General features: G+C 46.9%; 1 protein-coding gene across 7 annotated transcripts in view; it reads left to right on the top strand.

Annotated features, from left to right (window-relative positions):
* The first annotated feature begins 7292 nt into the window (after positions 1-7292).
* Positions 7293-24777, top strand: part of LOC147372418 (apolipoprotein L6-like) — a 43981-nt gene continuing 26496 nt past the window's right edge. The window contains exons 1-6 of one of the 7 annotated variants that reach the window (XM_086401293.1): positions 7333-7428; positions 9534-9618; positions 11316-11688; positions 11824-12141; positions 13160-13258; positions 13869-14835. In XM_086401293.1, the coding sequence (XP_086257419.1) occupies positions 9572-9618; positions 11316-11688; positions 11824-12141; positions 13160-13258; positions 13869-13880 (849 nt within the window). In that variant the 5' untranslated portion in view covers positions 7333-7428; positions 9534-9571 and the 3' untranslated portion in view covers positions 13881-14835. Of the gene's footprint in view, positions 7429-9533; positions 9619-11315; positions 12418-13159; positions 13435-13868; positions 14836-24777 lie in introns of those variants that run through there. The other 6 variants (XM_086401290.1, XM_086401292.1, XM_086401289.1 and 3 more) reach the window with 6 other exon arrangements.

The raw sequence follows: 24777 nt of genomic DNA on the forward strand, positions 1-24777 counted from the left end.
GATGTCTGGCTCTAGGTGAGTGATCACACCATCGTGGTTATCTGGGTCATTAAGATCTTTTTTGGTATAGTTTTTCTGTGTATTCTTGCCACCTCTTCTTAATATCTTCTGCTTCTGTTAGGTCTATACCATTTCTGTCCTTTATTGTGCCCATCTTTTCATGAAATGTTCCCTTGGTATCTCTAATTTGCTTGAAGAGATCTCTAGTTTTTCCCATTCTGTTGCTTTCCTCTATTTCTTTGTATTGTTCGTTTAGGAAGACATGTAAAGGAGACCCCAAGCTCCCCTCGTGGCTCAGTGGTAAAGAATCGCCTGGTGATGCAGGAGACTCGGGTTTGATCCCTGGGTCAGGAAGATCCCCTGGAGAAGGAAATGGCAACCCACTCTAGTATCCTTGCCTGGGAAATCCCATGGACAGAGGAGTCTGGTGGGCTAAAGTCCATGAACTTGCAAAGAGTCAGACATGACTTGTCATCTAAACAACAACAGAAGGAGACCCCACAGAGCTTCCTGGTCTTTTCCGCCATGTGAGGGCAAGTGAGAAGTTAGTTCTCACCAGACTCTCACCACCTGGCTGCCTGACCTCAGACTTCCAGCCTCCAGACTGTGAGCAACAAATATTGTTTACAAGCCACTCAGTCTGCATAATTTCGTTACAGCAGCCCAAATGAACTAAGACATACCCCAGCACACAGGGATGGGCATGTGACCTCAGCTAGCCAATTAGATTCTCTGGCAGGAAAACAAAACTGGAGTGGAAGAGACAGACGAGTGGCCGAGTCATGTGATGGAAGCAGCCTTGTGCATCAGTCCCGAGCTCCCGGCAAGTGACCAGGCTGCCTGCTTCCTGGTCTCTCCCAGCCTTGCTGGTTCAGCTGTACCTTTGAGGCTGGAGCTGCCCCAGAGGCCTTCCAAAAGATTCTTAAGTTAAGTGAGCTCTACTAGAATCCTCGAGCTGCCATGACTGAGCCCACATGCCGCGACTGCTGAAACCCATGTGCCCTAGAGCCTGTGCTCTGCAACATGAGAAGCCTTTGCACCGCAGCTGGAGAGTAGTCCCACTCTCTTCAACTAGAGAAGGCCTGTGCATAGCAATCAAGACCCAGCACAGCCAAGAATAAGCAATAAATAAATACATAAGTAAAAATGATCCCTGCTGTGCTTTTGATTTAAATGAGCGATTACGTAATATTCTAAAGCAATTATTTCGTGTCCCCTTAAGATTTAGCAAATAAAGGGAATGAATCAAGCATTAAAACAAACAAATAAATAAACAAGCCCAAGAATCAATCTCTATTGCTTGCTGTTCAAAGGACTTAATAAAATCATACCTCCAGACAAGTGTCTGATAATCAACTCGATAATGCTTCAGCAACAATGAAGGGGCCAGGCCCCGGGCCAAAGGAAGGTGACCAGGAAATTTTGATTTCCTGCAATCTGGCTGATTAAACAGATTGGTTTAATCCTATCATTCCCAGTTAGGTCACAGTAGTGAAAATGTTGTGGTTTATTTGCTTGCTTCTTTGAAGATTCCCTGGAGAAAAGAGGCAACCCACTCCAGTATTCTTGCCTGGAGAGTTCCATGGACAGAGGAGCCTGGCGGGCTACTCCACGACTGAGCAACTAGCACTTTAACAGCTTTAACTTTCATTAACAGTAGAAATTCTCTAAGTGTTTGGCAAGTGTAACTAGGATATTTTTTAAATACCCCCCCAATGCATGTAGTGGTGGTTTAGTTGCTAAGTCGTGTCTGACTCTTGTGACCCCATGGACTGTAGCCTGCCAGGCTCCTCTGTCCATAGGATTTCCCAGGCAAGAATTCTGGAGTGGGTTGCTGTTTCCTTTTCCACCCCCAATGCATAGTTCCCTTTATTTGTAAATTGTTCCCCTCCCCCCAACCCTGATCCTGTTCAACAGTGGCTAAATCTCGTGCTTCATTTCCCAAAGAATAAGAATGGGAGGACAAGTCCTCAGGATATGGGAGGGTTGCACGTGGTTTCAGTTCAGTTCAGATCAGATCAGTCGCTCAGTCGTGTCTGACTCCTGGCGACCTCGTGAATCGCAGCACGCCAGGCCTCCCTGTCCATCACCAACTCCCGGAGTTCACTCAAACTCATGTCAGTGATGCCATCCAGCCATCTCATCCTCTGTCATCCCCTTCTCCTCCTGCCCCCAATCCCTCCCAGCATCAGGGTCTTTTCAAATGAGTCAGCTCTTCGCATGAGGTAGCCAAAGTATTGGAGTTTCAGCTTCAGCATCAGTCCTTCCAATGAATACCCAGGAGTGATCTCCTTTAGAATGGACTGGTTGGATGTCCTTGCAGTCCAAGGGACTCTCAAGAGTCTTCTCCAACACCACACTTCAAAAGCATCAATTCTTTGGCGCTCAGCTTTCTTCACAATCCAACTCTCACATTCATACATGACCACTGGAAAAACCATAGCCTTGACTAGATGGACTTTTGTTGGCAAAGTAATGTCTCTGCTTTTTAATATACTATCTAGGTTGGTCATAACTTTCCTTCCAGGGAGTAATCGTCTTTTAATTTCATGGCTGCAGTCATCATCTGCAGTGATTTTGGAGCTCCCCCCCCCCCAAAAAAAAAGTCTGACAGTGTTTCCATTGTTTCCCCATCTATTTGCCATGAAGTGATGGGACCAGATGCCATGATCTTAGTTTTCTGAATGTTGAGTTTTAAGCCAACTTTCCCCCTCTCCTCTTTCACTTTCATCAAGAGACTTTTTAGTTCCTCTTCACTTTCTGCCATAAGGGTGGTGGTGTCATCTGCATATCTGAGGTTATTGATATTTCTCCCGGCAATCTTGATTCCAGCTTGTGCTTCTTTCAGCCCAGTGTTTCTCATGATGTACTCTGCATATAAGTTAAATAAACAGGGTGACAATATACCGCCTTGATGTACTCCTTTTCTTGTTTGGAACCAGTCTGTTGTTCCATGTCCAGTTCTAACTGTTGCTTCCTGACCCGCATATAGGTTTCTCAAGAGGCAGGTCAGGTGTTCTGGTATTCCCATCTCTTTCAGAATTTTCCACAGTTTATTGTGGTCCACACAGTCAAAGGCTTTGGCATAGTCAAGAAAGCAGAAATAGATGTTTTTCTGGAACTCTCTTGCTTTTTTGATGATTCAGCGGATGTTGGCTGGAGAAGGAAATGGCAACCCACTCCAGTGTTCTTGCCTGGAGAATCCCTGGGATGGCGGAGCCTTGGTGGGCTGCCGTCTCTGGGGTCACACAGAGTCGGACATGACTGAAGTGCCTTAGCAGCAGCAGCAGCAGCAGCAGCAGATGTTGGCAATTTGATCTCTGGTTGCTCTGCCTTTTCTAAAACCAGTTTGAACATCTGAAAGTTCACAGTTCACGTACTGCTGAAGCCTGGCTTGGAAAATTTTGAGCATTACTTTACTAGCGTGTGAGATGAGCGCAATTGTGCGGTAGTTTGAGCATTCTTTGGCATTGCCTTTCTTTGGGATTGGAATGAAAACTGACCATTTCCAGTCCTGGTTTAGCGAGTAGCTTTCCAGGAATGGGAGGAAAAGAGGCAGAGCAAGAAATCATCTGCAGCGTCTCCCCATTGTGCTCAAACTTGGCAGAAGTGGTATAAAACCTCCCAATGGGTGTGGGGGGTGGAGGGGGTGGCTGAAAGCAGTAAGGACGCTGTTGCTGTTTAGGTGGAGAGAGGGGCTCCTGCTTCCTCAGCCTGAGTCCAGTCTTCCCACTGCAGCCCCCAAGGCCTGAGTGAGGCCTGGGAGACAGACTGAGGGATAGGGGACTTCACAGAGAGATGGGAGCCTGTTCTCAGGGTGGGCCAGATGCTGGGGGTGGAAAGGCTGAGAAGCTTACAGTTTCTCAGAGCCAGGCTGGCACCAGGGAGCCAGCAGAGAGACACCAGGGGGTGTTTCACCAGCAGGAGGCAAGAGGCGCCCAGCTGGAGGGTGGGGCAAAGGGTGCCTCTATGCAAGCCAGCCAGACCCCAGAGGGACCACGCAGGCACCCCAGCCAGATGTCACCCAGGGCATAGCAAACTTCAGGAAGGGAAAAGCCCCTGTTAAAAGGAAACAGAAGGGCTTCCCTGGTGGCTCAGTGGTAAAGAATTGCCTGCCAATGCAGGAGACACAGGTTCGATCCTGATCCAGGAGGATCCCACATGCCCCAGAGTAATTAACTAAGCCCGTGCACCGCAACTATTGAGCCTGTGTTCTAGGATCAGTTCAGTTCAGTTGCTCAGTCATGTCCGACTCTTTGAGACCCCATGGACTGCAGCACGGTAGGCTTCCCTGTCCATCACCAACTCGTTCTAGAGTCTGGGAGCCACAAATACTGAGGCCCTGCACCCTAGAACCCATGTTCTGCAGCAAGAGAAGCCACCCAATGAGAAGCCCACATACCACACCTAGAGAGTAGCCCCCACTTGCTTCAACTAGAGAAAAGCTAGCAAAACAGTGAAGACTCAACACAGCCAAAAATAAGTAAATAAATATATTTTTTTAAAGGGAAACAGTAGCCCCCAAATGGAGTCACTCAGGTTAAACCCACAATGGCAAAGCAAGACTTAGTACCTACGCTAACTGCAGCATCAGCCCCCCAGGAATGGGACCTGTCATCAATCAACCTGATGGGGTGATTCTGTTCCCTTCAAGAGGTACCCTTTGCCTGAAACAATGCATTCATTCTCTGCTAATAATTTCCTTTTTCTATCTCTTTCCACCTTGAGAAACCTTTCCTTTTCTACAGTTCAGCTCAGCTTCTATTTGCTAAATGGGGCACTACCCAATTTATGAATTGATGAATAAAGCCAATGTGATCCTTACATTTACTCAGTTGAGTTTTTTTTTTTTTTTTAATGCCCTTATAGGAAATTGGGGCCTGAATTTGCCGAATACTCACCCACAAATGACTTACTCTGAAACCATGCCCGATAGGGTTAAAAAACCCATATTGCAACTGTGCCCCATAGAGTTAATAGAAACTGGTGACTAAGAAATTCCTGAGCTTGCGTTGTACAACAGCAGGTAAGAACAGCTTGTTAAAAACTCCCCCGCTTGTAACCCGCCTTCCCTGACCAGGCTCACCTTAATTATTTTCTGACTTCTTAACCCCCCATATGGGTCGTTGAAGTAATAATAGGTGGATGGGCTTAAGCTGTTTTCCAAGAACTTGAGGTTGACTCTGGTCCATTTCAAGCTGGCTAAGAGTGTAGGGACCACCTACCCTAAAACTGGACCTGCTCAGGTGTTCAAAGAACAAACTTTTGACATCAAACTACAATCTCAGATCACACTAAGAGCTTCCACTTTTGAACACACAGCCCTAGGTTCCAGCTTGTGTGTGAACACACACACACACATGGACACAAATCTCAGCCCATGACTGCCCAAAAGGCTGTTCCCACAGACACGGGGTCTAGAACTGGGGCTGTCATTTCTTAGCGATATGGCCATGGGGCAAACCACCCCACCCTCTTGAGGTCTCAGTTTCCTCATTTGTAAAATGGGAGGGAGCATCAGGATCACAATCCTATGTCTCAAGTCAAAGGGGTCAGAAGCATTTCAGTTTCCAATTTGGGGGATTTTGGAAAGGTGCATATATTATATATTATGCAACACCCCCTGAAGCCCTCTTGTAGAGTAAACCCTAAACCTGGGGGTTTTGTTGTTTGTAATGCAAGAGCCTGACTTAATCTTTGATTGCTGAGGCATCCGCTTCGAAGATGGTGATCTTAAATAAACACACTGGTAGCCCCAGCACTCAGTCAAATCCAGCTGCCTTCCCCACAGAGGCCCCTTGGTTTTAGAGCTCTTGGTTGATTTTAATCACTGACCATTTGGGTCACTTGCTTCCGTGCCTTCAATTTCCCCTCTTAAGTTTAAATTTACCAATAAAGAGGGAGCCCTTGAAGACTCAGGGCCCCCACCTTTGACCCCAGTAAAAGCAGAACCCCAGGCTCTTCTGCTCTGTCTTTTCTCCATTCCCCTCTTAACCACCCCCCACCTCAGGTCTTATAAGTAATAAACCTTTATTTAATTAATTAAATTTTTTTTATTTTATGTAATTTTACAGTCCATGGGGTTGCAAAGAGTTGGACACAACTGAGCTACTAACACATAGGTCTTAAACCTTTATTTATTTTTAAGTTTTTTGATGGTTATTGCTGAAGGGCATCTTGTAAGCATGAGGACCCCAGGGGCAGTCCAAACACAACATGGGTTGTTATAAACTGAGACCGGGGCTTCCTTGGTGGCTCAGTGATAAAGAATCATGCAGGGAACCAGGGTTCGATCCCTGGGTGGGAGGATCCCACATGCCGTGTGGCAGCTAAGCCCATGAGCCACAACTACAGAGCCGGTGCTCTGGAGCCTGGGAGCCACAACTACTGAAGCCCATGTGCCTGGAGCCCCTGTTCCTCAACAAGAGAAGCCACTGCAATGAGCCACTCATGTACCCCAGCTAGAGAGGAGCCCCCACTTGCCAAACTAGAGAAAAGCCCACAGAGCAATGAAGACCCAGCACAGCCAAAAACAAACAAATACAATTTTATATATGTATATATATATATATATACAACCCTGAGATCAGCCCCAAACACCCTCCTGGTTCAAACATTAGGTATATTTCTGCAGGGAAACTGAATATTCAGAAGGTGGATACATCAAAACTATACACTTGTTCCAGCTCGGGTCAGGTTTTACCACCAAATGAATTATGAAAAAACGTTTCCGTTTTCCAGAGTCTTTTGCGTTTCACAGTCACAGAAGAGGTCTTAGATTTTGAGGTCAACCCCCTCCTCAGAGGGCAGAGGGCTCTCATGGCAGGACCATGGACACATTTGTTAGGTGTTGGTTCTAAGCTGGGCGTCGCCTCATTTGCTCCTGGGCTCCTCACAATGGCTCTCTGCCACAAGCGCTGTTTTACTAAATACCCATTTCACAGATGGGGAATCAAGGCCAAGGGCAGTTGAGAAAGCGGCTCACAGTGACTCAGCTCCAGATGGTCTGCTTGACTTCAGAGTCCTTGCAGGACGTAAGCACCCTCGCTCTGCTCTTGGAACTGCTGGGCCCAGGAGAGGCGAGACCGGACCTGACTCAGATTCAGCTAGCTCCCTCATTGCACATAGAGAAAGAAGCAGAAAGGAAAGTAAAAGTGCAAGCCATTGCTCAATAAGCCCCGGGGGGTCTCCCCCCACCGCACCCCCCCAACCCAAGAGCTGCTTTGGCATTGACACTTGTGTGCCTGCCTCACTGAACTTGAATCCAGTTTTGCAATTAGAGCCTCGGATCCTTCCCATGATGAGCAAAGCCAGCTGGAGACTCTGCACTGTGTATTTGTCCTCCTGCAGCCTAGACGCTCACAGCCCTCATGGATCCGAGGCCCCTGGAGGGGAGATGAAGGAAGGCCCTCAGGACCTGAGGCCACGGTGAGTGCTTCACTGAGAGCAGGTGGGCCAGGAGACCCAGGAGGAGGGCTGCTCTGGGGCCTCACTTCTAAAGGACAATGGGCCCAAGAGGTTGCCCCTGCAGTTGGTTTGGGAAAAAGAGTTACTGTCAGGAACCCCCATCCCATTCAAATCCCCATCCGGCCAGCTCCTAGAGTCAGCTCGGGTCTGAAATTCAGCTTCTTTACTTGATAAATCAGGATAGAAATCTCTCCCTCAGAGGTCATTTGAAGTCTAAATAAAAACATGACTAAGCATGTGATTAGACCAACCAAACTGCATGTTCCCCTCCATTGTTTGGGGACCCCTGGATCCTAGACAGAGAGAGAGAGAGAGGCCCTGGACCCCAGAACATAGGCGACATCATGGGCCAAGGCATTTCCCTAGCTGTTGTCTACAAGAGCGGTTTAGGGGTATCATGTTTATAGGAAAAGATGCCAGATGAATTGTCTCAAAATTGCCACCTGCAGTGTTTGTTGGGTTGTACGCTTATTTAGGGAGTTTGAGGGGCACGGGTTGGTGATAAAGATTAAGGGGATTATCTCAAAGCTGTGTTCCAGAGTATCCAACTTCTCTGACATCAATGGTGTATATGAGGGAGTTGGTTTGAGGGGAAGGGACAGAATAAGGCAGAGCTGAAGGCTCCCCAAACAACAAAGAAAGTCTCATACATATCAGCTCTCATATGAAAATGACGTCTCTAATCCTCGCCCATCATTTCCATCCCTCTCCCAACGTAACATCCTCTGACATCTCCCAAGAGAAGGTCAGTAGTGAGAGGATGGGACCTGGTAGGACCACAGGGCTCCCTGCTGTCACTTTAGCTCTTCATTTAGTAGGAATAATAGGGAAAATGGGGGAGCTTTCAGGAGCTGCTGGTAAAGACTGGGGCTCCTCCAGGGTTTCTCAGCCTCAGCACCACTGACAGTTTGGACAGGACTGTTCTTTGCTGTGGGGGCCATCCTGTGCACGGTAGGGTGTTTAGCAGCATCTCCGACCTCTACTCACTAGGCGCCAGGAGCAGTGTCCCCTGACGCCCACGGCTGAATGTCTATGGGCATCACCACTATCCCCCGGGGAGAAAGCTCATCCCTGATGGAGATCCACTGCTCGAGACTGACTGGAATCACATGGGGCTCCTCCACTTCCCAAGTGCTTGACATTTGCTTTGTAGTGTATTTCTAGCATTATTTATTTGGGGCTGTGCTGGGTCTTCATTGCTGCGAGAGCTTATCTCTAGCTGCAGCTAATGGGGGCTTCTCACTGCGGTGACTTCTCTTGTTGCAGAGCACAGACTCTAGGGCGTGCGGGCTTCAGTAGTCGCAGTCACCAGGCTCTAGAGCTTAGGCTCAGTAGTTGTGGCACAGGCCTTAGTTGCTCCCCAGCAGGTGGGATCTTCCTCGATCAGGGATTGAACTAGTGTTTACCCCATTGGCAGGCAGGTTCTTTACCACTGAGCCATCAGGGAAGCCCTCTCATTTTTTCAAGCTACTGAATGTTTTTAAAACCATGACAACATGAAAGAATTTCACATTGTGTTGGGCGAAAGAAACCAAACAACCGACGCCATTGACGTGAAATTCAAGACCAGGCACACAAATTAAAGGTTATAGAAATCAGAGTAGTGATCACCCGTGTGGTGGGGTGCATGTTGACTGGGTTGGGGTTAAGGAAACCTTCTGTCCTTTATCTCGATCTGGGTGGTGATGACTCAGATGTGTGACATCAAAATTTATCAATCTGAGGACTTTGTTTTATGTATTTATCCTATCTAAGCTCACCTCAACATATAATGTCAAAACAACAGTTTTCAAATATTTAGTCCTGTATGTCATTATTATTTGGATTTTGCATCATCTAAAATCCCTCCACACTTGAGTTTCTTTTTTGAAGTTTTAAAAATCTTTTTGTCCACAACCCATAGCAGGTGGGATCTTTGTTCCCCGACCAGGGATTGAACCTTTGTGCCCTGCATTGGAAGCGTGGACGGAACCTTAACCACAGGACTGCCAAGGAAGTCCCCACACTTGAATTTCATACAATTTCATGGACCGTGCAGTAAACTTGTTTTCTGTGTCTTCACCCAGAAAATCTTTTGAGTCGTGGTGACAGCTCTCATTCTCCCATGGACAAAATGAGCATGGATTTGGTGCCACAGAACCTGCTGAACAGGTAGGCAGGGAAAGCCCGCAAGACTGGTGTCAGTTTGCAAAGGTAATCCAGAGCCCTGTGTCCCTGGGAAAAGGGCGACTTCTACAGAAATGCTTAGGCATTCTCACGACATGTGACAAATGGGTTCCAAGAGAACAGCCATAAATGAGGCCTGCCTTCTCACTGGTCTCCATTATGTATGTGCAGATATGTCCCTGGGAGAAAACTATTCCACGTTTTACACTATTTTGGAGCACAAGTCAAGTTCTTGTTGGGTACCTGACCCTGGGCAACAGGACTCCGAGGGCAGAAATTGCCCCCTTGGACCTCACCTCTGTGAGGTTAATGTATCACCAAAAAAGCCCTTTAACATTGCCTCATTCATGAATTTAAGCTCCAGCGTGCGTTCATCAGCAGACATAGCATCGCCAGCCCCACACAGGCCATCAGCCAATGTCTCCTGAGGGAATTAGGTGAGCTACATATGTGTAACAGTATTAGATTTTAGTTCTCTTTGTGTCAGGAGGCATTGCTGCCTAACATAGAATGCATGCATACTCAGTCATTCAGTCGTGTCCGACTCTGCGACCTTATAGACTGTAGCCCACCAGGCTCCTCTGTCCATGGCAACCCACTCTAGTATTCTTGCCTGGAGAATCCCATGGACAGAGGAGCCTGGTGGGCTGCAGTCCACGGGATGCCAAGGAGCTGGACACAACTCAGTGACTAACACTTTCACGTTCCATCTGGGCTTCTGCTTCCACCACAGAAAAGAAAAGGAGGAAGCGTAGATCTTCCCCAGGGCTCCTTCCGGCTCTGATATCCTCCTGTGGGCCTCACCTGGCCTGCTCAGCTCGCCCTGAAGAAGTCGCACCCAGGGCCCTGAGCTTGAGGAAAGCACTTGAGGGAGCAGGCTTTCTTCCTCACCCCCCAGACTGCTCTCCCATGGAGGCCACACTCAGCCGAGCCGGTGAAGATCCCTCGGTACTGCCTAAGGACACGGAGCGGGTAGGGGAGGGGAAGGGGTCCTCTTGTCCCTGACTTCTCCCATGAAGAATCTGCTTAAGAGAGGGAGGAAAGCCAGCCAAGTGCCAAGGAGAACAGTCAGAACATTAGCGATCATTTATCTCAGCCCTCTCAGTGTGAGACTCCTGAGAGAAACAAAGGCACTGCGCAGTAACCGAGTTCAAGGTCATCAAAGTGAAGGGTGCGCTATACAGTACAGTGTCCATTCCCGCTGACTCACCTCTCCGCGTACAGGACTCCCAACCTCCCGCCCAGCACCTGGTATCCCTTCCTCCTACTTTCCTCAGACCTTTCCCTGCCCCCAGTTAGTCCCAGGCTCCTGATCGTGGCTCGGATCTTAGCATCTCCCGCTGCCCCACCTCAGTTACATTTCTAGCCTCTTTGAACAAGGTTGAAAAAGTCCCTTGGCACTAATCCGTTTCCTCCATCTCTTTGGCCAAGGCTCCATTTCTCTCATTTCCCTCCAGATGCCCCTCTTATATGTTTCTTCTCTGAAGCAAATTAGCAGCTCCTAACGATGCTCTGGGACTTTTCTTATTAATAGTTGGGTTAGAGGTAACAGAGATGCTAGGAAGATGCAAGGAGAACGTAAAATTTGGAGTGGCAAGAAGATCCAGAAACCACGTGGGGTTGGCTGCAAATTTGGCTTTTCCATCTGGGGGACTGGAAATCTTTATTTCACTCATCCACAGGGACGTGGATGACATTCTTCCATGTGACGATGTGAAGCCGCAAGACAGTGACCTGTCAGCTGAAGAAAGAATATTTTTGGAAGAGTTTCCCAACTTGAAAGGGGAGCTGGACATGGACATCCAGAAGCTCCATGCCCTTGCAGACCACATTGACACAACACACAAAACTCTCACCAAGACCAGCGTGGTGGCCAATTCCATCACTGTGGTCTCCGGAGCCATGAGCATCCTGGGCTTAGTCCTTGCTCCAGCGACAGCAGGGGGAAGCCTGGCGCTCTCCACTGCAGGTGGAGTTTTGGGGACAGCAGGAGAGGTCACCAGTATCTTGACCAACGTTTTGGAACGTTTTCACAGTCAAGAAGCCCAAGCTCAGGTCGGTAGCCTAATGCCCTCCCATGGCCGAAAAGTCAGGCGAACTGGGGTGGACTACATCATGGCCGCTGGAAAGGTGATTCAGAATTGTAGAAGCGCCATCGAGGGTGTTCATAAGAGCATCCGTGCCTTTCAGATCACCAAGGCAGACCCACGCCTGGCCACTGCTACCAAGCGCCTCCTGACCACTGGCCAGGTCTCAGCCCGAAGGAGCAGTCAGGTGCAAAGGGCCTTTGGAGGTACCACGCTGGTGATGAAAACCAAGGCTCGCTTGCTGGGCAGTGCTATGGCTGGCTTTTCCCTCAGCGTGGACTTGGCCTCCCTCCTCAAGGACTGGAAGCAGCTGAAGGAGGGAGCCAGAACAGAGCTTGCGGAAGAGCTAAGGGCCCAGGCTCGGGAGCTGGAAAGGCAGCTGACACAACTCACCCAGCGCTACGAGAGCCTGCAGCAGAGGGTGAGGCTGTGTGGCCCCTCGTGGGTGGCACAGAGCGGGGGGAAAGCTTTAACTGGGTTTATGGGCACTGGGGCCTATGGGAGGGGTGATGAAGAAGCCAGTGTGTGTACAGGATGCCTGCCTATTCCCGAGGATGCGGGGCGTCTGGAGGCCCAAACGGCATCAAGTGCGTCTTGACACTATTCTGGACAGACCTGTCATGCCTTCTGTTTTCCCATCAATGCTTCTTCGTTTTTTAACTTTTCTTCATTTAGAAAAACAGCTTTTTATTTTGTATTGGAGTATAGCCGATTAACTATGTGACGGTTTCAGGTGGACAGCAAAGGGCCTCAGCCGTACATACACATGTACCCACTCTCCCCCAAATTCCCATCCCATCCAAGTTGCTACATAACATCCATCAGTGCTTCTTGACTTCCAATGTACTGGGAAGAGGGTCTTCCCAGCGGTACAGAAGAGGACACTGAGTCCCGGGGAGCGTTGGGGATTGAAATGTATCCCCCTTTATACATAGAAGTGCTAAGCCCAAAGGTGACGTTTTGTCGCTGGGGTCTGCGGTGGGGGTAGCGGTGGCTGGGATTGAATGAGGTTGTAGGACTGGGGCTGTAATCCTCGGGGACTGGTGTCCTTATAAGAGGAGGCGGGAACACAGGGGGCGCTCTCCTTCTCTGCCTACACCGGCACAGAGGAACGGCCATGTGAGGAAAGGCCATGTCTACAAGCCAGGAGGCGTCCTCACCAGGAGCCCAACCGACCAGCACCTGGATGTAGGCTTGCAGCCTCCACGACTATGAGAAAATACATTTCTTCTGTTTAACCTCCCAGACTGCGGTGTTCATAAGGAGCTTATATAACTTGCCAAATGCTTGCAGCAATGTGGAGGGAGTCAGAATGACAGCCGGGAAGCCTGACCTGGGAGCCTGGGCCTGGATCTCCAACCTGAGCTGCCCCGGTAGCTTCACTCTACTTGGTGTTTTTGTGTGTGTGTGTGTGTGTGTGTGTGTGTGTGTGTTTTCAGAAACTCTTGCAAGAAAAAAAGCCTATGAGCTCCTCTTCGGAAGGAACCATGGGGACTGTGCCTCTGCCACCAGCCACGCGTGGGGAAGCTGGATCTCAGGTGACAGGGGAAGATGAAGGCAATTGAACCTGGGGTCTCTGAGTGGAATCAAAGGGGACCAGGGAGGGGCTGGGCAGGGTTGGCAGAAGCAATGCCTGGAGACTTAACGGCTGGCAGGCCCACAAGGGTCCCCAGGGTACTGGCAGCTGGTGAGTGTCACACTGTCTGATAGTGGGCGTCAGTCGGTCCCCACTCTTCCATCCTGCGTGTAACTCACTCCCTGGACTCCAGCGTCTCCTCCCCTCACACTTACTCTCTTGAATTGTTGACGCCAGGCTCTAGGTTAAGTGCTGACATCAGACACAAGGGCTTCTGAGATGGAGGGTATGTTGTGTTCTCTCTGTGTATCAACTCAGGTCGGGTTGCCCTTCTCTGTCCTTCCCCTCCCCCGCCTGGGCAGTAATTGCCAGAGAAGTTCCTGGAGGTTTGCACAAAAAAAGGATGTCACTGGAACCTGCTCAACCAGATTTGCATTAGGAAGGGGCCCCTCTGTCCTCCTCACCAAGCGCAAATTCTTGGAGCTCCTCAGGGCCTCGGAACCTGTAAGAACTCTTCTCACTTCCCAGTTCACCCATCTTACATCTTTTTTTTTTTCTTTTCTGTGTTTCAGCTGCTATTTTAGAAGTCATGCATGGACGTTCAGCACAACTTTTTAAAATTCAGGAAAGTAAGGGAAGAAAATAGTGCCCCAGTCAAGGCTGACAACTGCTAGTTATTTTGCTGGAGAATTTTCTTCCTGTGCTTTTCTTGCTTTGGGCGTTACTGCCTGCTGGAGACCCTTCTTCAAGGTTGCATTGTAAAATAGATTTTTCCTGTAACCCACTGAGTTTTCTTTCTTTTTCATTCTCAATTCCCTCATTTGTCTGCAGAGCTATAACCTTCCATTTTGCTGTTTTCACTTAGGAAAATTTTCTACCATTCCATGTTTCCCTGCGTTTTTATAGACATTTTTGTTGTTGTGTGTTACAAACTGTTCTTTTGACTGTACCTATAACCTTTTAATTAGATATATATTAGTCATCACTGTTAAGTGGCCAAAACCAATTTAAACAGACTTATACAAAAGAAAAGAATTTATTGGCTCATGTACTTTAAAACCTTAAGGGAACAGTGAGCTTCAGGTGTGTGTGTGGACCCAGGGGATTAAAATGATGTCATCAGGCATCTGTCTTTCCATTTCTCAGAAAGACTTCCGTCAGGTTCAGCCACCCGTGGCCTCATCACCGGCAGGTGTGCCTGCTGCTGGCTGGGGGCTCCCACGTGGAAAGGGGCGGGGCAAAGTCTAGAGACCCACTCTGAATGACCAGGCCTGGTTCAGTGCCTGTGCTGGCGCTGGTTGCTAAGATGGGCTATGGGGACGCTCTTATGATCCAGGGGTTTTAAATAGTTGTCTCCCAGGCTGTGGTTCCTGCTTTTGTTGCTGTCATTCCCTTTTTATAATTTTTTCATGAGCCTAACAGTAAGTAAACAGCTTTCACCCCATTTAATATTGTTCTGTAAGTGTGCATGAGCACTGTTCAAGTTCTGAATAAATATTATCAATAGTAATACCTGCATAAAATACGGTATTCACAAAACTAGGGGTTTTGTTTGTTTTGTGGAAAGTTCGGAATGAAAGAAAAGAAAGAATCAGACAATGGAGACTGGAGATTCACCTCTGAGGCTTATTGGTCTGGTCACATTTCTGAGTTTTGGGTTGTTGAGCCACGAAATAAGCGTCGCCTGAATAAAATCCAGGACTCCATCTGGGTGCAGATATGCAGCATCCAGCTCAGTGCAATCTGGGAGAAAACACCTTGACATAAGCTTGAATCCTTACTAGCGCTCTGAGTCAGCATGCAGAGAGGATGGGGGTGGAGGCTGGGGAAGGGAGAGGTTCTCTGGTTCCTCCACTGGGGCAGAAGCTTCTGGAAAGATTTTCCTCTCCACCCCCCCACCCCGCCCCTTTCTCCATCCTTCCTTCCTTCCTCATAGCCCAAGCAGCTTCTGTGCCATCTTCTTCCCTGAAATGCCTTCAGCAGGCAGCACCCCCTACACACACACTTCCCTATCAGGCCTATGTCCCAGAAACATGCTCGTCTACATCACCTGGAATTCTGGTGAACAAATGCCTTCCCGTCATTTTATCTCCCCACTGGTTACATCTTTGTCCTCTTTGCCAAGAGAAGCCCATCAACTCCTCCTGTTCCTTAGGGCAAGCCCCACCCCCCACCCCCACTGTCCTCCTCTTCCTTCTGGATTGAGTGGGGTTCTTCATCGGTGCCCTGGAGGTGGCACACGGCCCTCCATCACAGTCAGGAGTTCTGAGACACCTCTCAGTTCTGAGGCATTCTCTGTAAGATGAGGAAGGTGCAGTTACATGACCCAGTGAGAGCACATCCATCAGATACCAGATGCCCCTTGGATACCTACCCCTCTCCTCAGGGTCCTCTGCCTGCCTCTTGTCTGTAGAAAACCTTTAGCCTCCTACGCCTTTCCTGAGTTCCAAAGAATAAATTAGAGAAGTGAGAAAATGCAGAAAGACAGGAAAACAGTCAAGCAAGACAAAATGATAACAGTCTAGCCCACTAAACAGTCAAGAACCTTTAGCTCTCCCTCCAGGGCTGTAGAGAATACTCTGAGCCCATCCTGAGTTGTTTTGCAGATACTGAAATCCCCACCAGGGGGAGGAAGTTAACTGTTTGCTGCCCGCAAGTCCACAAGTGCATAGATCCCAGGCTGATCGGAACCAGATGGTTGATGATGTTGACAGTTGATTACCTCACCACCTGCCAATCAGAAGACTGTCCATAAGCTGGTCATGCACCCCACAATCCCCCTCCCTCACCCTGTCTTTAAAAACCTTTCCCTGAAAGCCATTGAAGAGTCGGGGTCTTTGAGCACTAGCTTCCTGGACTCCTTGCTTGGAGCCCTACAATACGTGCTGAACTTTCCTTGGTGTCTATACATTGCCTATTGCATGCAGGTGGGTGACCCAAGTTTGGTTCCTTCCATTACTTCCTAACCTTCTTTTAGAAAAATTAAAACAGGGACTTCCCTGTGGGTCCAGTGGTTGAGAATCCACCTGTCAATGCAGGGGACTCAAGTTTGATCCCTGCTTGGGGAACTAAGATCCCGTATCCCACAAGGTGACTAAACCAGCATGCTGCAACTAGAGAGAGCCCTCGAGCTTCAACTAGAGAAGCTTGAATGCTATAATAAAGACCTAGCACAGAGAAGATATATAAAAATTAAAAGAAATAAAAATCTTTTAAAGCTCAGAAGAACCAAAGACCAAAATCAAATTCTCTTCTAGAGTCCAGTGCAATTTTTTAAATCAAGAAAGCATCCTCCCCAACGTCTTATTTTGACCAATTTCAGCGAATGGCGTTCTCCTAGTATAGGTTTTAAATTTAGGAGTAATTTCAAACATACAGAAGTGTTCAAGAGTAGTGTAAAGAACTCCCGATTCATGACCGTTCTTTGCCCGGGCCAGTTTTCAATGTATTGCCTCTCCACTCCAAATCCACCCTTACTGCACCCTCCTGATGGCTCTCTCTTGCCAGCTGGCTCCATGTTAAGCTTGTCAGTACAGCGTGCGCCGCAGGGGGAGGGGTGTGGGCTCGTGTCCTTGTCCCAGGGGAGCTCAGTCGTCCGGTGGACCAGTGAATTCAGGATCAACCCCAAGGCAACTTTCTGTGGGTTCCATGGATGCAGCTTCCCACCTGAGGTTTCCCCTGAAGGCGGCTTCTGCCCAGCTGGATTGAGAAGGTCAACAGCGGCCCCTCCACCTGGTAGTTTTTGCCTGCCCCTCAAACGGCAAGCATAAGATGCCTCGTCCAGTTTCGTATTCGTTTTCCTATGGGACTGTTTGTAGTTTTTTTAGTGGGCTTGTTGGAGTTCTTTAAATTTTCTGGATATGGGTCTTTTGAGGATCAGGGGACCATGCAGTAATGAAGATAGAGGCAGAGGCTGGAAAAGGGGGTCGAGTCAAGCAGACCATAGGAGCCACAGTCAAAAGCCTGGACTTGGGCTTGAAAGCCAGGGGCATCCTGAGAAGTGTTTCTTGTTACTGAGTTTCTTGCCTAGTTTGGTCAAGGACTGGGGGCAGTAGTGCTTCCTGGGAGTTTGATTAGAAACGCGGAATTTCAGCCATCTGCAACCTAGTCAGCCATCGGACAAGACCCCAGGGGACTTGTGTGCACGTTATGAGAAGTTCTGCCCCATGAGGAACCCTCAGCATCTCTGGAGCATCCTGTCTCTGTGGCTGAAAAGGAGGAAGTGGGCAGAGCTGTCCTCAGACACGGTTTCTGGTCCCAGGTAAATGCCCTCATTCCTGTGAGCTGCTCACTAGCTGAGCCCTTTTCCTGACTAGAGGGCTGAAGTATGGTGATAAGCAGCTCCTCAGTTCCCGAGAATGCAGGCAGCACTGCAGATGGCAGTCAGCTGTGGCCCAGACCTTTGGAAACCCAGCTCAAAGCTGCCTCATCTCATCTGCCTCACTTTCCAAAATGAGTGACGTGCCTTCAAGTCGTGGGGACACAGCATAGAAGCAAAAAGTGGGCCACTCTGTGTCCACATGCTGCACATACCAGGAGAGACTCTAGGTGAGCACACTTCCTACTGAGCTGGCCTTCCCTTGGTTGTAAGATGCAAGGAACATAAATGTGCTGACCTTATGTGTTGTGTGGAGCAGCGTGGGAGAAAACAGATGTAAAGTCCTTTATTAAATAACACAGCCGTCAAAACACTCATTTGTATGGTGGCTGTCGGTGGTGGAAGCAAAAGGGATTCGTGTCTTCTCTCTTGCTTATCTGAAGTGTTGGCATCTTTTATAAAAAAACAGGTAAAAGTTGAAAAGATGCATCCTTTGTCAGTTTCCAGATGATTTCTAAGTAGACCTAAGCTATCGTGAGTCAAAACATCTTTTCTTCTATAACCCTGAGAGCTAATAGCATACCAAAAATTATCCCGGAAAATGAGAATTACGGAATTGTCATACGCACCCCACCCACTTGCAGAGCCTCTGAAGATTTCTACGTGTTCTGTTTCTGTAGCTGCTGCTGCTTGTTTTTGTGATGGGGGTTACTATGGAAAGATTTTTTTTTTTTTTTGCATTTTATCTTTAGATGGGGCTTTCCTGGTGGCTCAGATGGTTAAGAATCTGCCTGCAATGAGGGAGACCTGGGTTCGATCCCTAGGTCCGGAAGATCCACTGGAGAAGGAAATGGCAGCCCACTCCAGTATTCTTGGCTGGAGATTTTCACAGAGGAGGGCTACAGTCCATGAGGCTGCAAAGAGTTGGACACAACTGAGTGACTAACAACACCGTATCTTTACATATTTGTTCTGTTCACACTTCTCGGTTTTCTTCCTCGGGGATTCCAATGAGCATAGGTTGGAGTTTTGCCTTTATTTCATCTATTTTTGCCAAATCTTTTCAGCATTTCATTTTCACTTCATTTTGCTCAGTATTCTCATCTCTGTCTTTCGTGTGGCTTTTTTTTTTTAAAGTAGTGTCTCTTCCTCCTTGTATGAATTCCAATAAACATTTGCTTCTGTGACAGATTTATTTTTCTTTTCTTTTCCAGTGGGGGGGGGGTTGCATCAAGAGGCATGTGGGACTGTAGCTCTCAGACCAGGGATCTAATCCGGAACCCCTGCAGTGGAAGTGCGGAGTCTTAACCACAGGGCCATGGGGGAAATCTCTTGTTTTTCTCTTCTTTTCCTTCCTAAGTTCTACCAGTTGCCAGTGAATTTCCTCCAGCTGTCTGGTCATGCCTTCCCTCAGCCCTCAGATCTCTGTTTACAACCTTGCATTGTAGAGGAAATTGCTTCAGTAAGTTTTTAAAAAATTAATTGCAAAATAATTATTCACAATTTTCATCAGCTTTTGGTTTCACTTTTCTGGTGAGGATTCTTTATCTGTCATCTGTTTTTGTTGTTGCTGTTTACTATCTTCCTTTTTATCATTAATGTTTTTATTGTAGTAAAATATATAATACCACATAAAATCAATCATTTCATCAGTGGCATTAAGCAAATTTACATGGTTGTACAACCATCACCACCATCCATCTTCAGAACTTTTTCGTCTTCTCAAATGGAAACTCTGCTCCCAGTAAACACTAGCTTCCCATTCTTCCTGCCCCTCAGCCGCTGGTAACCACCCTTTAATTTTCTTTTTTTAAAAAATTGCATTGTGTAACTTGCGGCATCTTAGTTCCCTGACAAGGGATCAACCCCAGGCCCCTGCAGAGGAAACACAGGTCCTAACCACTGGATCACCAGGGAAGTCTCCAAATCGGACTATCCTAGGTGCCTCAGATAAATGGAACCGTACGGCATTTGGCTTTTGAAAGTGAAAATGAAAGTGTCAGTCATATCTGACTCTTTGTGACGCTATGGACTGTAGCCTGCCAGGCTCCTCTGTCCATGGGCTTTTGCAAGCAGGAATACTGGAGTGGGTTGCCATTCCCTTCTCCAGGGGATCTTCCTGACCCAGAGATTGAACCCGGGTCTTCTGCATGGCAGGCAGATTCTTTACCATCTGAACCACCAGGGATTTGTGACTGGCTTATTTCAATTCATTTTGTTAAAATAACTTTCTAGGCTCAAGATGCTCCTGCCTAGTGTGCCATGTCAGTACACCTAAACTTAGACAATTTCCCCATGTCTGTAAATGGTCTGCTGACCAGAAACACAGTGTATCCAGTCGGCTGAACCCTAAACACCAAGCCATTCTGGGCCTTCTCATCCCAAACAAGGTTGATTACATGGCCCCAGCCAGTCAGATAGTTTACTTTTCTCACCCTTGTTCTTTATTCTATAAAAGCTTCTTGCCTCCCACCCTGTTTTACACTCCTCCAGAAGGACACTGTCTGCTTCATGAAGTGTTAAAGCTTATTTGTATCACCTAAAATGTTTTCATTAATAATTTTTTAAACAGTATCAATACAATGTCCTCAGTGTTTATCCATGTAGTTGCCTTGTCAGAAAATCATTTCTTCTTATGTCTGAATAATATTTTATGCTACAGATGCACTACTTTTTATTCAGCCATTCATCCACTGACAGGCATTTGGGTTGTTCCACCTGTTAGCTATTGTGAATAGTGCTAATATGGATATGCATATACAAATATCTGTTCTAGACCGTACTTTCAATTCTTTTGGATATATACCCAGAAATGGAATTTTGGGATCATGTGGTCATTATAATTTTAATTTTTCAAGTCACTGATGTACTGTTAGCAGTGGCCCCCGTACCATTTTATATTCCTGCCAACAATGCACAAGTGTTCCAGTTTCTTCACAGTCTTGACAATACTTGTTGTCCTCTGGAATTTTCGCTTTTTGGTTTCATTTTTTCTGCATCATATTGTGGGTATGAGATGGTATCTCATTGTGGTTTTACTTGGCCTTAATGATTAGTGATGTTGAGTATCTTTTCATGTGCTTGTTTGGCCATTTGTATATCTTCTTTTCATCTATTTATTGAGTTTTGTTTTGCTGGGTCTTCGTGGTTGCTTGTGGGCTTTCTCTAGTTGCGGTGAGCTGAGGCTACTCTCTAGTCGCGATGTGTGGACTTACTGCAGTGGCTTCTCTTGTCAAAGAGCACAGGTTCTAGGGCATGAGGACTTCAGTAATTGTGGCCCACAGGCTTAGTTGGCCCATGGCATGTGGGCCCATCCCTGATCAGGGATGGAACTTATGTCCCTGCATTGGCGGCGGATTCTTAACCACTGGGCCACCAGGGAAGTTCTATATATCTTCTTTTGAGAAATGTCTATTTAAGTCCTTTGCCCAGTTTTTAATTCGATTGGTTGTTTTTTGTTGTTTTTGGGTTAATATTTTTTTGTGTAGACTTTGTGTTGGATGTTTTTTTCATGAGCCAGCTTTTTGTGAGACATCCAAATAGAGAAGAAGCCTGGGCTGTGTTCTAGGCTCAGAACTGTTCTTTCTAATCTAGGACCATTTACACATCTGATCTGAAAGTGAAAGTGTTCATTGTTCACTTCAGTCTGACTGTTTGCCACCCCATGAACTGTAGCCTGCCAGGCTCCTCTGTCCATGGAATTCTCCAGGAAAGAATACTGGAGTGGATTGCCATTCCCTTCTCCAGGGGAGCTAACCAACCCAGAGATCGAACTTGAGTCTCCTGCATTGCAGGCAGATTCATTAACATCTGAGCCACCAGGAAAGCCCATATTTCTGCTGCTGTTGCTAAATCACTTCAGTTGTGTCCAACTCTGTGAGACCCCATAGACGGCAGCCCACCAGGCTCCCCCATCCCTGGGATTCTCCAGGCAAGAACACTGGAGTGGGTTGCCATTTCCCTCTCCAATGCATGAAAGTGAAAAGTGAAAGTGAAGTTGCTCAGTTGTGTCCAACTCTTAGTGACCCCATGGACTGCAGCCTACCAGGCTCCTCCATCCATGGGAGTTTCCAGGCGAGAGTACTGGAGTCGGGTGCCATTGCCTTCTCCACCATATTTCTGATCTAAGACCTTATACCCCACGTCCAAGGTAAGAGAAACCCAAGTAAGATGGTAGGTGTTATGAGAGGGCATCAGAGGGCAGACACAATGAAACGATAATCACAGAAAACTAGCCAATCTGATCACACAGACAACAGCCTTGTCTAACTCAATGAAACTAAGCCATGCCGTGTGGGGCCACCCAAGACAGCCGGGTCATGGTGCAGAGGTCTGACAGAATGTGGTCCACTGGAAAGGGAATGGCAAACCACTTCAGTATTCTTGCCTCGAGAACCCCATGAACAGTATGAAAAGGCAAAATGATAGGATACTGAAAGAGGAACCCCCCAGGTCAGTAGGTGCCCAATATGCTACTGGAGATCAGTGGAGAAATAACTCCAGAAAGAATGAAGGGATGGAGCCAAAGCAAAAACAATACCCAGTTGTGGATGTGACTGGTGATACAAGCAAAGTCCGATGCTGTAAAGAACAATATTGCAGAGGAACCTGGAATGTTAGGTCCATGAATCAAAGCAAATTGGAAGTGGTCAAACAGGAGATGGCAAGAGTGAACATCAACATTCTAGGAATCAGTGAACTAAAATGGACTGGAATGGGTGAATTTAACTCAGATGACCATTGTATCTACTACTGTGGGCAGGAATCCCTTAGAAGAAATGGAGTAGCCATCATGGTCAACAAAAGAGTCCGAAATGCAGTACTTGAATGCAATCTCAAAAACGACAGAATGATCTCTGTTTGTTTCCAAGGCAAACCATTCAATATCACAGTAATCCAAGCCTATGCCCCAAGCTGAAGTTGAACGGTTCTATGAAGACCTAGAAGACCTTTTAGAACTAACCCAAAAGATGTCTTTTTCATTATAGGGAACTGGAATGCAAAAGTACGAAGTCAAGAAACACCTGGAGTAACAGGCAAATTTGGCCTTGGAGTATGGAATGAAGCAGGATAAAGGCTAATAAAGTTTTGCTAAGAGGATGCAGTGGTCATAGCAAACACCCTCTTCCAACAACACAAGAGAAGACTCTACACATGGACATCACCAGATGGTCAACACCGAAATCAGATTGGTTATATTCTTTGCAGCTAAAGATGGAGAAGCTCTACACAGTCAACAAAAACAAGACTGGGAGCTGACTGTGGCTCAGATCATGAACTACTTATTGCCAAATTTAGACTTAAATTGAAGAAAGTAGGGAAAACCACTAGACCATTCAGGTATGACCTAATTCAAATCCCTTATGATTATACAGTGGAAGTGACAAATAGATTTAAGGACTAGATCTGATAGAGTGCCTGATGATATATGGATGGAGGTTCGTGACATTGTACAGGAGACAGGGATCAAGACCATCCCCATGGAAAAGAAATGCAAAAAAGCAAAATGACTGTTTCAGGAGGCCTTACAAATAGCTGAGAAAAGAAGAGAAGCAAAAAGCAAAGGAGAAAAGGAAAGATAAACATCTGAATGCAGAGTTCCAAAGAATAGCAAGGAGAGATAAGAAAGCCTTCCTCAGTGATCAATGCAAAGAAATAGAGGAAAACAACAGAATGGGAAAGACTAGAGATCTCTTCAAGAAAATTAGAGATACCAAGGGAACATTTCATGTAAAGATGGGCTTGATAAAGGACAGAAATGGTATCGACCTAACAGAAGCAGAAGATATTAAGAGGTGGCAAGAATACACAGAAGAACCATACAAAAAAGATCTTCACGACCAAGATAATCACGATGGTGTGATCACTCACCTAGAGCCAGACATCCTGGAATGTGAAGTCAAGTGGGCCTTAGAAAGCATCACTATGAACAAAGCTAGTGGAGGTGATGGAATTTCAGTTGAGCTATTTCAAATCCTGAAAGATAATGCTGTGAAAGTGCTGCACTCAATATGCCAGCAAAGTTGGAAAACTCAGCAGTGGCCACAGGACTGGAAAAGGGCAGTTTTCATTCCAATCCTGAAGAAAGGCAATGCCAAAGAATGCTCAAACTACCGCACAATTGCACTCATCTCACACGCTAGTAAAGTAATGCTCAAAATTCTACAAGCCAGGCTTCAGCAATACATGAACTGTGAACTTCCAGATGTTCAAGCTGGTTTTAGAAAAGGCAGAGGAACCAGAGATCAAATTGCCAACATCCGCTGGATCATGGAAAAAGCAAGAGAGTTCCAGAAAAACATCTATTTCTGCTTTCTTGACTATGCCAAAGCCTCTGACTGTGTGGATCACAATAAACTGTGGGAAATTCTGAAAGAGATGGGAATACCAGACCACCTGACCTGCCTCTTGAGAAACCTATATGCAGGTCAGGAAGCAACAGTTAGAACTGGACATGGAACAACAGACTGGTTCCAAATAGGAAAAGAAGCTCGTTAAGGCTGTATATTGTCACCCTTTTTATTTAACTTATATGCAGAGTACATCATGAGAAACGCTGGGCTGGAAGAAGTACAAGCCGGAATCAAGATTGCCGGGAGAAATATCAATAACCTCAGATATGCAGATGACACCACCCTTATGGCAGAAAGTGAAGAGGAACTAAAAAGCCTCTTGATGAAAGTGAAAGTGGAAAGTGAAAAAGTTGACTTAAAGCTCAACATTCAGAAAACTAAGATCATGGCATCTGGTCCCATCACTTCATGGGAAACAGATGGGGAAACAGTGGAAACAGTGTCAGACTGTATTTTTTTGGGCTCCAAAATCACTGCAGATGATAACTGCAGCCATGAAATTAAAAGACGCTTACTCCTTGGAAGGAAAGTTATGACCAACCTAGATAGCATATTCAAAAGCAGAGACGTTACTTTGCCAACAAAGGTCCGTCTAGTCAAGGCTATGGTTTTTTCAGTGATCATGTATGGATGTGAGAGTTGGACTGTGAAGAAAACTGAGTGCTGAAGAATTGATGCTTTTGAACTGTGGTGTTGGAGAAGACTCTTGAGAGTCCCTTGGACGGCAAGGAGATCCAACCAGTCCATCCTAAAGGAGATTGATCAGTCCTGGGTGTTCATTGGAAGGACTGATGCTGAAGCTGAAACTCC

The sequence above is a fragment of the Bos grunniens genome, chromosome 5 (genome assembly GCF_055505025.1).
Source record: "Bos grunniens cultivar Pamir isolate PY7600 chromosome 5, Bosgru_T2T1.0, whole genome shotgun sequence".
Taxonomy (NCBI): Eukaryota; Metazoa; Chordata; class Mammalia; order Artiodactyla; family Bovidae; genus Bos; species Bos grunniens.